This window comes from Gekko japonicus, unplaced genomic scaffold (genome assembly GCF_001447785.1).
Source record: "Gekko japonicus isolate JY-2015 unplaced genomic scaffold, Gekko_japonicus_V1.1 scaffold7, whole genome shotgun sequence".
NCBI lineage: Eukaryota > Metazoa > Chordata > Lepidosauria > Squamata > Gekkonidae > Gekko > Gekko japonicus.
In genome coordinates, this window is record NW_015159711.1 from 2,582,441 (window position 1) to 2,597,774 (window position 15,334).

Below are 15,334 nucleotides of genomic sequence, written 5' to 3' on the forward strand. Positions count from 1 at the left end.
CAAAGTCCTGGGTGTCTTGTCATTGCTTTAGCTTATGGATGCTGAGAGGATTATGCAAACTAAGCATATGTGCATTTTTAAAATCTTGTGTAACACATTCTCCTTCTGCTAGTTATGGGAAATTTTGCAGTGCACTGACATGCCTCTGACCTTCTCTTTTTTCGGTGTCTGAACCTTTGGGTCAGCCATTATGAGATTTTATCTGGCACTGCTCACATGTTCTCAGCCTTTTCAGCGGAATCAAAGGACCTAGAAACTCACCGTGAAAGAAGAGATCCTCAGAATGATGTTTTTACATTAGATAGCATATACCATGTTTTTTGCTAATAAAGAGTGATCAGAAGGATCTGGTTTATTTCACTGTGGTGCAGAGATTTAAGTATTCATTTAGGAATGAGAGACCTGGTAAATCCCCACTCATTTATGAAGCTCACTGGGAGAACTTGGGCCAGTGAGTCTCTTCCGACGCAGCCCAGCTTCTCAGGTTGTTGTGAAATGGGGAGTTGGGGGGGAGAAAACCATGCACACCATGAGCTCCTTGATAGAACAGTGGGATACAAATGTGATAGACTGAAAGAAGGTATAACAGTTTCTCTGCTGCATCCAGTTGGTCGCTTATTTCCTCTGCTTCTCATGGCTTTCTCCCCCTCCCCCCCAGTATCCTCTTTGCCGACATTGTTGGTTTCACACAGCTGTCATCCTCGTGCAGTGCCCAGGAACTGGTGAAGCTTCTGAATGAGCTCTTTGCTCGCTTTGATAAACTAGCACAGGTAAGTGTGTTGATTGACCCACTGCCTTGAAGTTAGGGATGCCAGGTCCCCTCGTCACTCCAGTGGGGGGATTTGGGGGGCATTCCGGGGGTGGGTGGCGGAGCCACCCGCAGCCACTCCTCTCCCTCCCCTCCTGCAGAGATTTAAAGGGGTTCAGCTGATGGGTGGGGAGCACGTGGCCCGCTGATCAGCTGGAGGGCCCTTTAAATCTTTCAGCGGGGAGGGAGAAAAGGGCTGTCAATGGCTGCAGCTCCGCTTGCAAAAAGACCCTTTAAAGGGTCTTTTTTGTGAGTGGGGTGGGGACCGCGGCATGCGGGGCTGATTTCCCAGCTGGCCAGTGGTGGATTGGAGGCCCCAGAAGCGGGGGAGCCCCTACCTGGACTTGGGGGCTGGCAACCCTACTTGAAGTTCCTCAATGATATTGCTAGGGCTGAATGTTCCCGATATTAAAAAGTAGTAGAAGCTATTTAAAATCCTTATTTTTAATGACATGCTAGATATGAATTAACTGTGGCAAATACTGAAGCAAAAATTCTCCCTGCTACCCTCGTGTGAACCTCCCATGGTTCTACAGAGGATCATTTAAATCCTATTTAAACTTATGTGATAATCCTTTTATACCAGCAACATTATTTTCCTGGGATGCATTAAAAAATTACTGAGTCCTGAAATGTCATTGTTAACTTCCTTTGTATTTGATCAAGGCCTTGTTCTGTTGGGAAATAAACACAGTTGGATTATACGTGGGTTAGTAAGATTCATGGACATAATTCAGAGAGGAAAGTGCTTGCCTTGAGACTCCAGATGATTAATAAAAGCATTTTCTGTTTCCAAGATTTTCAGCTAAGAGACTTCCGGTGCCATCCTAAACAGAGTTCTGTCCTCCTAAATCCACTGAAGTCAGTAGACTTAGACGGGTGTAACTCTACTTAGGATAGCACTGTTAATTTCAACCAACATTAAAAAAAATTATACATTGACTACATTGACTAGATTTGGAACTATCATAACAAATACCGAATCAACTTGAGTTTCTTTTGTCAAGACTATGTTCGTGTTTACTAGACTCAGAAGACTCGATATAGGCTATAAATTAGATTAAATTGAAAGAATAGCTAATAAAGGTATTGCAGGAAGATGGCCTGAGATTTCAAAAAATATTTGCAAGCATCTGGCCAGTTTGGTGTAGTGGTTAAGTGCGCGGACTCTAATCTGGGAGAACTGGGTTTTATTCCCCACTCCTCCACTTGCACCTGCTGGATGGCCTTGGGCACGCCATAGTTCTAGCACAGCTGTTCTTGAAAAAGAGCAGTTTCTGTCAGAGCTCTCTCAGCCCCACCTACCTCACAGGGTGTCTGTTGTGGGGAGGGGAAGGGAAAGGAGTTTGTAAGCCGCTCTGAGACTCCCTTGGGTAGTGAAGGGCGGGGTATAAATCCAATCTCTTCTCCTTCTCTTCATCTGACAGCTTTAATTTTACATTAGAAAATCACAGTAAAATTACAAATTGCTAGTACATCACTCCTCATAGGTTAAATAATATTTAACCTGTAGCTGCTGATGCTGTGATAAATTGATACATATAGGGTGCGTTAAATTGAGCAAACTTCAGAGGACGGCGGAAGACCGGAAGGCCTGGCGTGATCTGGTCCATGGGGTCGCGAAGAGTCGGACTCGACTGTGCGACTGAACAACAAAAGTGTGCGTTCAGACATGCCGTTTGATCTGGTGTCGTGACAGTTCAGCAAAGGATTTTATATGCACGATCACACAGTCAACATCTGCCTCCTGTCCCCAGTCGTTGGTTTCTGACTCAAAACCCCTTTAACCCGGAGTATTTTGTTACCAGGTCCCAAAGTGGTGTTTTCTCAAGGCTCTCGTTTAAAGCCGCAGTTTCCCCTGTGTGATCGTTCCTCTAGTGTCAAGCCACTTCTGATGATTTAAACCCCCTCCCTGCTTGGAAGCCCGAGGCTTCCGCTTTTTGGCTGCCTTTTTTTTTGTGCGTTGGCGGTATGCGCATAAGTGGCGCTCCGCTCCCGCATTTTTAAAACCAACATTTAAACGGTCACTAGTTTTGAGTTTGGGATCCCAAAGAGGCCAGTTTCAGGTGAAAAGTTTAAAGGGAAGTCTTCTGTCAAAGCAGTGAAATCACGGTGCTCTGCGGAACTGTCAAGCGAAATCCGTGATTTGCACTAGTGGCTCTGCGCATGTGCAAGGATAAAGTTTTTCAATTCCATGGAGGAAAAACAAAAACCTGACACACGCTCCCATGTGATCGCGATTGTCCAGAGTAAAAATAATCGCGTCAGAACTGGACCAGTTTAAACTGCTCTCAGCACGCTGACCGCACCCATAGTGGATTTGTCCTAAAAGGTGAGATTTGGTGGTGGGGAGGAGTTCATGTTGTCAAACTGTCAACAAATTATGAAATAGCATGTAACTTCCAAAATACTCCTCAGGGTTTAGCTTAATGTGGAGTTTTTACAGCAACTAAAATTTACCAAATGGTATGATGTTTCTCTCAGTTAGGGAATAGTTAGATAGAATTTGGGAAACTGCCAGATTGGCAGAACTAACTGAACTTGTCCAAATAAAGGAAGAAGATAGAAGACAAACTTTTTCATTAAGTTGGTTGCTCTTGTAAATTGTGACCATTCGTTCGTTTTGAGTGTATAGGTGTTTCACAGTACCTTAATGTGATAGATCCTTTTTGGATTTGCTTTTTAAAGATGTTTTGTAATTGTATCGCACAGCTTCCGTATTATATTCGGAAATTTTCCTTATAGAGAAATGCCCCTCATGCCAGTTGTGTTAATAACTGTAATGTATAAAATAAAATAAGAATGCATAAACATTTAAACATTAAATTTAATTAATTTGTTTAACCCGTTTGCATTCTGCCTTTGTGCCCAGTTAGGGGCCCTCAAGGGGGATAGCATTAAAATGGTCATGTGTGGGGAGTAGAGCAGTACAGCCACCGGTAGAAAGGCCCTAATCAAATTTATCTTTAGTTACTTTTCCCCCTTCATTTATACCTTGCCCCACCTTGGGAAACCTGAACAGATGGAAAGTTGGCACTAAAATGTTTAAATAAAATAAATAACTACCTAATCTTTCACCCCAGTGGGGACCCAGAGTGGCTTACATTGTTTCTCCTCTCCTCCATTTTGTGCTCAAAACAGCTCTACAAGGTGGGGTTGGGCGGAGAGTGTGTATCTGGCCCAAGGTCACCCAGCAAGCTTCCATGGCAGAATGAGGATTCAAACCAGTATCTCTTAGATCAGCGGTTCCCAACCTTTTTGGTATGGTGGACCCACAAGTCCAAATTTACTTGTTATGGTGAACCACCCAGGGCTGGCCCAAGGTTTTATGGTGCCCTCAGGAAGCGATGACCTTGGCACCCATCAAGTTCAGCCTTCCATTTTCTGCAGTCACTAACCGATTGTTTTTGAGAAACCGACAAACGTCACACAAAGAGCACAACTGCCTCCACTATGAACCCCAAGCAAGTGGCATTCCATCATACACAGCCTGTCATATGAAGGTTACATTCTAGCTCTTGACCATCCTTTCCTTCTCCTTCACTCCCTCTAATCTCCCTTAGAACATAAGAACATAAGAGACGCCAATGTTGGATCAGGCCAAAGGCCCATCCCGTCCAACACTCTGTGTCACACAGTGGCCAGAAATACCAGTGCCATCAGGAGATCCACCAGTGGGGGCAGGACATTAGAAGCCCTCCCACTGTTGACCCCCCCCCCAAGCACCAAGAAGACAGAGCATCACTCGCCCCATAGCCCCTATGTATACCTTGTGGCTAATAGCCACTGATGGACCTCTGCTCCATATGCTTATCTAATTCCCTTTTGAAGCCGTCCATGCTTGTAGCCGCCACCACTTCCTATGGCAGTGAATTCCATGTGTTAATCACTCTTTGGGTGAAGAAGTACTTCCTTTTATCCGTTCTAACCCGACCGCTCAGCAGTTTCATAAAGTGCCTTAAGATTCTAAGAAACTCACTCTAGTAACCAGCAGGACACGTTTCACTGGATCAAAGGTATATGCAGTGAAAAATATCAGCTAATGTATTGCATGGAAGAGATACTGTTCCTAGGGTCAGATATCAGTTTCTAAAATAGAAAAGAGAGCAATGGGAAGGGCAGGGGCAGGTATTAGGGAGGACTGTCCCCCAACTCACTTTCAGAGGCTTCATGACTCACAGGTAGGGAAACACTGTCCTTGATCCAAGGCCGTCACTGTAACCACTATACCACACTGTTACATTAGGTCTAACTTGGTCCAGATGTGCTCTGGGAGTTCCATGCTTTGAGCAATTCCCAGGCATGCAGGGCCAAATTTGAATCAGGAACTTGACATGTGGGGAGAGGGACTTAAGAGTTCCCCCCTGTACCATTTTCCCACCCTGAGCCAGCCCTGGGCAGCTACTGCTTGCCCTTTTGGGTGAACTTCTACATATAGTGATGGGCTACACTTAAATTTCCCCAATGCGGCACGTAGCAGCTCCCCAGAATGGGGTCTGGATAAGAAAATGGCAATGAAGGAGAAAGGGTGAAACTCTCTCTTCCTGTGCACTGCTTTTCCTATTCAAATCTGGCCCTTGCATGCTTGGGAGTTGGAACTGGGGCAGGCCCACGGACGAAGCATGGACCTGTAATGTGTGCTTAGGATCTAACTTAGCAGGGGAGTTAGAGGTACATCACAGATCATCATGCAATGACTTGGCATCCCTAAAAGGCGAGCTTTGCATTTTTTTGAAAACTCCCACTCTTGTTCAGAGGTACCACCAGCTGCGTATCAAGATTCTGGGAGACTGCTATTACTGCATCTGTGGGCTGCCGGACTACCGCGAGGACCATGCTGTCTGCTCCATCCTCATGGGCCTTGCCATGGTGGAAGCTATTTCGTAAGCATTCTCTCCATTTCAGGGGTTTATCCCTTATTCTTTGTGTTTTGCTTAATTTTTTATTGTCTATCTACAACTTGTCTACCATAAAGAAAAAATGTTTTAGACCCCCCCCCCCGGCATATTTTTTGTGATAGGTGCTCTTTTGTTGATTGCATTGGAGTGGACCCATGCAGAGGATGTGGAACAGCATAGTATAGCCCAATTTCACCAGATCTTGGAAGCTAAACAGGGTCAGTATTAGGATGGGAGACCACCAAGGAAGACACTTCAGAGGAAGGCAATGGCAAATCACCTCTGCTTAATCACTTGCCTTGAAAACCCTGTGGGGTTCCCATAAATTGCCTGCAACTTGACGGCACTTTGTACGCATGGAGCCACGCAGCCCAAGATTTCACAGTTTGATCTACTGTGCCTGAATGTTATACAGGCAAGAAAACCCTTGTAGGATTGCTGTGCTTCAAAGACCTTCAGTCAGTTCTCATGTCCTTTTTCTACTCTCCCCTGGAACAAGCACAAAACATTTTATATACACGTAGTGGTTGACTCTTCTTCTAAGGGTTAATTGTTTAAAACTCTTTCCTTAAAGCATGACTGGTTTTGAAGTGCACACTGTGGTGGGTGGTGATGTCTTGCTAATGGAGACTCCTGCATCTCTCTCGGTCTCCTATCTACCCACAGAGTTAAAACCAAACAATATGTCTTCAGCTAATTAGCCCTCCAGTTTTCTGGAACAAGAATCAATGTTGAGCTGAAGTCTCAGGGATGGAAAATTTTGGCCCTGAATTGAGCTGTTTATGGAAAATTACTGAGGGGATAGCAACAAAAGCCTAGATTGCCAGCTGCATTATACTAACAAGGAACTATAGTTCCAATTACGGAGGTGCAAACAGAGAGGGGAAGGCTGGTCCCTGGATTTCTCACTTCTGTCTTGAAGAAATTGCCACAATTTTCTTTGCCCTTCGAGAAAAGAGCATCCCTTCCCACCTGCCACCCCCAAGTCTATATACAGATGCTGGAACAAATGTGGCCAATCAGGCAACTTTGCATGCAGTAATTATTTTGTTAGTTAATTAGTCAGCTCATTAAACAGTCATTTTGTAATTTATGTCCTGCCCTTTCCCTGCTCAGGACAGCTAGCAGCATGAAAATTCAGAGGAGAAAAAGTGTGCTCCCACCTTAGCCACAGGGCTGTATTAAGCCAATGATAGAGTGTTGTGGAAGTGAGGCCCGGGAGCCAGGCAAGATCTATATTAAGGTTATTCCATGGTGTGTGGCATGCACATCTGCACACATTCACATGGAAAACAGGCATATAGAGAGGTCAAGACAGAAGAGTCTGAAAATGGGTTGTCACAATGACAGATGTGACATCATCCCTCCCCCAAATCATACTACAAGTAAAGAGTTGAAATTTAGTGTATGGCATAGTTCATGACTCCATAATTATTAAAAAAAGAGAGAGAGAAAATGGAACGTTTTTACCTCTCTTGCTTGAAAATTGACGCAGAAGCATGCTTCATAAAGAAGCCGGCTCCCTAGTTAAGTTCTAATCCAAGGCCCAGTTTAGACAAAGTGTTGGAGGACAGGAATTCAGTTCTCTGTTGACATATACAAGCCAATCTTTGACCTGGGAAAGAAGCCTTTGCAGTGGTTTTCTAGGAGGAAAAGTCAATAACAGAGGTCTCGGACATCCCCTGTTCACACTATATTAGTCCCCAGGTTGGGGAGGGAAATTTTCCAGGAACAAAACTATGCCTGTAGAACACAAGTTGTATTTGCAAGTAAGATGGAAAGTGCTAGCTGCATGTTTATTCGTATATTACTGGAGCAGTACGGGCGCTACTTCCTCAAAATTATGCAGGCTAAGCAGACCACATTATTTATTTATTTATTGAATTGAATTAAGATGGTGATCGACAGTTAGTAAGTAGCCCCAGAGAACTTTCAGTATGTATGCCCATAGATGGAGCCAGGTATTTGGCAGGTGGCAGAGAGCAACGAATAGACAGTGCTGCATAAATGGCGCAAAAATGGGGTAGGGGAGACCGTTGGAGTTGGATCTGCTGCCTCAACCATAGGCCTGGTGAAACACCTCCGTTTTGCAGGCCCTGCAGAATTGCAACAAATCCCTCAGGGCCCTGATCTTGTTTGGGAGAGTGTTCCACCAGGCTGGAGCCAGAACCGAAAAGAGTAACCATTATAGGGTAACCATACCAGCAGTTTAATGCCCTGATACCACACAGTCCTGATACGGGAATTTCCAGCTTTATCTCTTGTCCCACAAGATACTGTTATTCAAACATTATCCAAGCAACATGGGATCTAGACACGGAGTAGTAACAACTGTACTGTTCCAGTAATATGTGACTTGTCCAACAGACTAGGGGCCCATCTTTCCTAGTGTTGCCCAGCATTCTGTTAACTCTCAGGAAGAGCTTTCCCCCAGACCCACTGCATAAGTTCCTCAGGCCATACAAAGTGACTTTGAGGCAAAAAATAAGTAATATGTGTCTTTCCATATTAACTGCAGTGATCTTTCAGAAGCTGTGTCACATCCTTTAAGTCACAGAGTAGGTCCACCAAAATGTTCATGTCTATACATAACAAATAATTTTTTCTTGTCTGTCTGTGAGTGGATGGGGCAGATTATTTCTCAAGAGGTAGAATAAGCATTGTTATTGATGACCCCTTCCTCTAAAGGTATGTGCGAGAGAAGACCAAAACAGATGTGGACATGCGTGTGGGCGTACACAGTGGCACTGTCCTGGGAGGGGTGTTGGGACAGAAGCGCTGGCAGTATGATGTGTGGTCCACAGATGTGACGGTGGCTAACAAGATGGAAGCTGGTGGCATCCCAGGGTAAGTTCTTCCTTTGGCCCTAGGCATTTTCATTGTTGTCTTTCTATGTGTGTCTTGAAAATTCCGGCTGTCCCAGTGCTATAGTGACCCTATTGTTAAGTTGGTTTCAGACTGGTTTCACTGTCAGGGCTGAGGGTTGCCACCTCTTAGTGATTTTCATATATCTCATATTAATGGAATATTATCCATAAAAAGTGGAAAGCGGTGGACAGAATTTGTAAATGTCTATTTTGGAAGGCTGATTGTTTACCTGAACAAACTTCAGAAGCCAAATCTGAGTGGGGAGGAAACTGAGTGTCTGGAGGGCACAAACATCAACAGTAAGCAGAATATATTTATGTCATTTATAAATGGTAAGTTGGTTTGTCGATAAGTAATGCATAGTGTGGTCCTGCTCTGGTCCTTTCTCTCTTGCTGCCTCTTTTGTCTGGAATTTATTTAATTCATTTATATCTCCATCTTTCTCGCCAGTGGGGACTCAAAGCTGCTTAGATCATTCACCTCTCCTCCATTTTATCCTCTCAGCAACCCTGTGAGGTAGGCTAGGCTAGGCTGAGATAGTGTGATTGGCCTAAGGTGAGCTTTCATGGCATGAGTGTGGATTCGAACCTCCAGATACTCCTCCAACACTCTTTAACCACTACAGCATAATGGCCTCCAAAGAAACCTGCATGCTGCCACTTCCCACAACTCCTTCAATTCCTTTGTTATCCACTGGCACAAACCCCCTTCACCGCCTCTGTAAGTGAAATCAATATATGCTCCTCTATTCCCAATGCCTCCGCCTCCTTCCTCTCTCCTTGTGGTCTTCCATGTTTACATTTGCGACTGCAAGCTCCTTAGGGCAGGGACCTGTCTTCTACTCTATGAAATACGGTGTACATTGATGGTTCTATATAATGAGTAATCATAATAATGGGTTTGTGACAATGTTTTGAATACAGTCAAGCAGCTTCAGAAATGGAGGTGATATAAGTAGCAGAGAGTTAGCAATGTCACTCTGTTATTAAAAACATGCATGTAGAACTAGGAGCATCTGAAAAACAGTTGTGTTTGTGGCATAAGCTTTTGTGGCTTATTCCCAGTTTGTTAGATGCATGAAGCAATATGCAGTGAGTATAGCAGTCTTTAGGGCATACCTAAAACTATGGACAGAGAGCCCAGTTTCCCTTTGCAGCTGGGCACGCTTCATTCAGCCCACAGATATAAAACCAAGACAACCAAGTAGAAGCCCTTTGCACGCTATCTGTGGGCATAGACCAGTGGTGCTCAAAGGCAAAAGGAGGCTTCAGCTCTCTCAAAGGTGGATCACAAGGAGGGAGCAGGAGCAGGGGACCAATTCAGCCATTTCAGCTCTAGTTCTATCTGTTTGTCCCCAGACATGGGCTTTTACATGTTCAGATTACAGATGTTAAGGTTCGGTACCTTTATGATTTTCTTTTTTCTTTGCTTTTACGATAAACAAGCAGATTGCACAGTAAAGAACCGAACTGTAGTTTTCTAAAAGAACAAAATCAGCTTTTCCAATCCGGCAAGTCCACAGCAGCCCAATCAGATGTGGCCCATCAGATTCTGGTAGGACACAGTCATTGGCCAGCTAACCCACTTTCAAAAGTGATGGGAGAATCATTGAAGGTAGATAGCATTTATTTCAAGAAGGGACTGGAAGGATGAATGTTCCATGTACCCTGATAGGCACTTAATAGGAAGGCCACTTGGAAGGACACTCTTTTTGTGGTGCCAGGGATTATCTACACAATGATGATTCCTCTTGTTTCCTGGCGGCAGCAACAAAGTACAGATAAATTAGAGCATGCTTGGTCCTGTCAGCTCTCACAAAAGCTAGCTTCAGGGCAAGGACCAAGCAAATGAGTGAGGCACAGCCAGCCAGGAAGCAAAGGAAGGTAATAAATGTGCATACTTCTAAGCAGGTCAGAGATGGGGTTTTCCCTCTGCATGGTTCTGGGCAACAGGGCTTGACTATTAATAGCAATAGCCATGCTTAATTAAGAAGCAAGGGCACCACACATTAAAGCATTGGACAACCATAGAAACTTAGAGCTGGAAGGGACCTCAACTGGTCATCTAATCCAACCCCCGACACAACATAAGAAATGCACAACTACCTTCCCCCCAACTGCCCCAGTGATCTTCAGGGAAGGAGCTTCAGGGAAGGCCAGATTTGAGGAAATCTAGTTCCAGAATCACAACATAATGGTCTGAGAGCAAAATAATGTTGTGTATTTGTGATAGTGAGCCAGTCTGAATTTCTTCATCTTCTTCCATCAATAACTGTGTAAACAGATCAAGAGAGAGGTCCCTTAATAAGCTTATAGTCTAAATTTTGATGGGGTGGTGGGTGGGGGAAAGACAGTAAAGGCATGGGAGGGAAGGGTGAGGCAAGGGGAAACATCGATGGGTGTAATCAAGTGCGATAGTAAATACTTAAGACTTAACTACATGTATCACTATTTACGTGTTCACCCACGTCCTGTCTCCCCGTGCGCTGAGAGTTCCTTGTTGAAACTTAAATTTCTCAGGCACTGCAGCATACAGGGATAAGGAGCTCAAAGTTTCCTCCCCTCTGCTCTTTTTCTGACCTGAAATGTTCCCCGAGAACCTCTGTTTTCTGCATCGGGGAACCTTATGTGCAGCCTGTCAGTAAGGTGTATCCCATCAGTACATATCTGTTTCCCCACTGGGACAAATAGGAGAGGTTTTGTAACTGCCCCCCCATCCTATTCTGCTTGTTCTTCCACGAATACAGCGAGTACTTACTCAAATGTGTTTGTGTGTGTGTGCGTACTTGAGATTTCTTTCATTCTTTTTTTTTTTTTAGGGCACCCAAGCTTTGGAAACATCTTTTTTTGTGGTGCAGTGGGCAGCTGGGCGAAGGGGCTTCGGCGGGAGGGCGGGATAAAAATCAATCAATCAAATAAATAAATAAATAAAAAAGTCTGTGCCATGCTTGCCTTCATAGTCCTAGGAGCCAACTCCATGCCTACATGAACACCACTGTTACATTTCAGGGATGGCATCATGGGCTGTCGTTTTCTTTTGAGAGGGCACTGGACTGGGCGCAAGACTCCCTTCAGGACTCCTCCTACTAAGTACTCCACCATTGCACCCTCCTCTCCATCTGCCCCACTCCCATGTACTCTCCTTCTCTGGCTTTGATTCTAGCGGGGACAAAGGGTGCTAGAGAGAGCTATTGCACTCTTCCCTCCAACACTCTTCTGATCAACCTTACAGTGTTGGAGGCTGGCCAGGTTACCTGGTATAAGTGGGAGACCTTGTGCCCTGCAGCCCTGCTTACCTGTAGAGTGTGTGTGTGTGTGTGTGTGTGTGGGGAATGGGGCATAGGCATCGTGCTGGTGCAACAATCCGGAAGTGACATTAGTGCCGTCAGCACGTCCCCACCCCACTAAACCTTCCACTGGATTCCAGGGCTTGGGCGGTAACCTTCTGTGGGCCCCTCTGGACTGAGTTCATGCTCTGTGGAATGCAAGGGAGAGTAGGAAACCCTAACCTTTTGTGCTCCTTCTAGCTCAGCATGGCTGGGACTTCTAGGAGTGCTTCTGCCATGTTCTGCTCCCTCTTCCAGGTATCTCTCTCGTCAGAAAACAGAGGACCAGAGGCCTAATGCAAGAGAGGTGTGCTCTGCCACAAGGAAAAGGTGTATCACTCCAAGCTTCTTGCTGGGAGAGTCTCCCATTTCCTGTTGGGATGCCTGGAGGGAAGAGGAATGGAATTTTGTTGCACACTTTTTTCTAACCCTCCCCTCTCGCTGCCCACACCTTTCTGTCAGGAAATGGGACATCATTCCACTGGAATCTCTCAAGAATCTCTAGTGCAATCTCCCATTTCCTGGTGGTAGCGGGTGAGCCAAGCAGCTCTGGTTGACTGTAAGCCATCAACCAACCTTGCAATCCTGATCCTGGTTGCCAACCTGTCACCTTTCCTTTCATGGTCATCATTGACCCTGAAAGAGTTTCCATTGTGAAGAATACTAAGATGACAGAGAGACGTGTGTACCACATTTTCTGTGTTACTGGAATGAGAAACGAGTCTGGAAATAACAGTATGATAAACTGGGGAGGAAAAAAAATAAATAGTACTTCTATTTCTGAAGATGTATGGGGGAAGGAGTGTATGCGAAAGGACCTGTGAGATTGCCCTGCAGTATTCTTGAACGAAAATCACCTTAGAAAATCACCTTTTTGCCAGGATCTTACAGTGTATAGAATAAGATCAGTTAAAATGATTGAAAATATTGATGGTGCAGTGATACATCTGATACTGATGTTAATCCTGTTTGCTGGATGTGCACAAAACTCTGTGTATATTGGGCAACAGAGATAGTTTACATGACATGGAGTCCAGTTCTATGCATACTTACTGAACCCAGCTCCATTGGGTTCAATGGGACATTCTCAAGTAAGTAAGTGCAGGATTGCAGTCTAAATTAATGATAAATATCTCATTCAGTCCTCTAAAGTTCTCGTTGGTGGGATTTGAACCTAGGTCTTGTTTTCAGTCCCTAACCTGATTCTCATTAAGGCTAGTGGTTGTCAAGACATCATGTGGCAATGAGTTTCATAGCTTAAAGATGTCTTGGTTTTAAAGGTGCCGTTCCCCAAAGGAAACTTACCAATCTGCTCCTAAAAGGTATGCTAAAATGTTGAATAACAGAAGTGTTTCCCCATGCAATAATAAATTATAATGTATACAATGATTTTGAGTGTGTACCAGATCCTCCATATGCAGCCACCTGCTCAAGAAGAAACATAACAACTGCTGTGTAATCAACGTATGGTAGAATTGGATTGACTCTGGCACTGCAGGCATTTACAGTACCATGCAGGAACTCTGTTTATTTATTTAAAACATTTATCCGCCATCTTTCTGCCCTGCAAAACTCAGGCTTACAAAGTAAATAAACAACTATTATAAAAAACACATAAAAGACCACAACTCAGTTAGGACTGCTGATAAATAAAAATTAAATTAGTCAAATGCCGTGCTAAATAAAACTGTCCTAAACTGCCTCCTGGAGATCGGAAGTGAGGGGGCCTGGTGCACCTCCCTGGGGAACTTTGTTCCATAATCGTAGGGCTGCCTCCCAAAAAGCCCCTTTTCATGTGCTCACTTTCTATTCTTTGGATCTCTGAACCTCCAGAATCTTCTCCCTTAAACATCATGCCAACCAGTAACAGCTGATTGCTTTTTTTCTGTGTGTGTGTGTGTTCCTTGCAGACGTGTACACATTTCTCAGAGCACCATGGACTGCTTGAAGGGAGAGTTTGAGGTGGAGCCAGGAGATGGTGGATCACGGTGTGAATACTTGAAGGAGAAGGGGATTGTAACCTACCTTATACTAGTACCCAAGCAGCCACTCAAGAACGGGATCAATGGTGTGGTGAGTGTTCCTTCTTCCTCTCTTCTTCACAGTACCATATTTGGAAGTGAACACATATCCTGGCCTCACCACAGACCCTCCCAGAAAACTCTTGACTCACCAATACAGTGTTTGCGTCTTTTTTTGGCTGAGCATTTTCAGCTTGCATTTATACAAGCAGGAGAGTATGCCATTGTCATTTTCCCATGAATGTATTTATTTTATTTAGTCCCTAGTGGGGACCCAAAAGCATATAATGATAGGAAAAATCAACACAACAACAAATATAAGGGGTGGCGGGAAGCTTTGGATTGCTCAGCGGGTCTTCTCTCTCCACCAGCTGATCTTATGCCCAGCGCTAGGCTCCAACCCTCAGGCTAAGACCCAAAGGAGAAGGGCCCAAAGGTTTGCATCGCTCAGCATCCTCAGGCCTTCAGTACTAGGGGTGTGCAAAAAAAAAAAAAGCTGGTATTTTTCAGCTTTGGATAAATCAGAACAAAAAAATATTGGTAAATGTCGAATTTCCCCAGTCCAATACCAGTAAAATATTCAGATTGGGGAAATATTTGGTACTGCCAAAAATATTTGGGTCTGATACACCCCACCAGAGGGAAAGGAGGCATGTTAAAATGACTTCTTTGCCTCTGGTAGATTCTGCAGATTTCCTTGTCAATTTCACTCCCTGCCAGTCAGCTGTTAGTGAAATTGACAACAGAAAGCCAGGTCAGCTGGGGAAGCAAAGAGCAGGCATGAAAATATGCCTCCTTCCCTTCCTTGAGCCTCTCAGCTGCTGCAGAGAGGGGAGGAAAAGTCAGAGGAGACATGTTTAAATGCCTTTCTTTCCCTTCCCTGGCTGGGGAAGAGAAGGGCAGGGATAGAAACTTGCCTGGGTTCCTTGCCTGCTCTTTTCCAGGTGCCCTGCAGCCGCGGGGCACCTGGAGAAGTTCAGGCAGGCAACCCAGGCATATTTAAAATGCCTTTCTTTCCCTCCCCAAGATCAGGGAGGGGAAGAAAGGCATTTAAACATGTCTCCTCTGACTGGCAGGTTAAGGCTGTTAGGTGTAACTGAGTCCTTGTATTCGGTATAGCAGAATGAACCCGAAAAGAAGCCGGATAATGGCCCCGGTCACATGGAAGATTTTGGCCCGGGAGAGAGACGGATCGGGGGCACAGCAAATGGGCGCGATCTCACCGCAACATCTGGGAAGTGGCGCGCACCCGTCCCCGATCCATCCCTAAACCCCAAAAAGCCGCTGCAAAAAAGAACCTCCTACAGAGGAGGACTTACCTGAAGCACCGCAGCCAGCGTGGCCATGGGATCGTCGCCACGCCTGTTGTCCGGAGCAATCCAGGCTCCCGGCCGAACTGCGCACGCGCACACAT

General features: G+C 45.0%; 1 protein-coding gene across 1 annotated transcript in view; it reads left to right on the plus strand.

The window, feature by feature from the left end:
• The window catches only part of ADCY3 (adenylate cyclase 3), a 116,550-nt gene that overhangs the window by 72,252 nt on the left and 28,964 nt on the right, over positions 1–15,334 (plus strand). The window contains exons 4-7 of the mRNA XM_015428510.1: positions 659–770; positions 5,564–5,691; positions 8,395–8,553; positions 13,810–13,972. Of these exons, the coding sequence (XP_015283996.1) occupies positions 659–770; positions 5,564–5,691; positions 8,395–8,553; positions 13,810–13,972 (562 nt within the window). The remainder of the gene's footprint in view (positions 1–658; positions 771–5,563; positions 5,692–8,394; positions 8,554–13,809; positions 13,973–15,334) is intronic.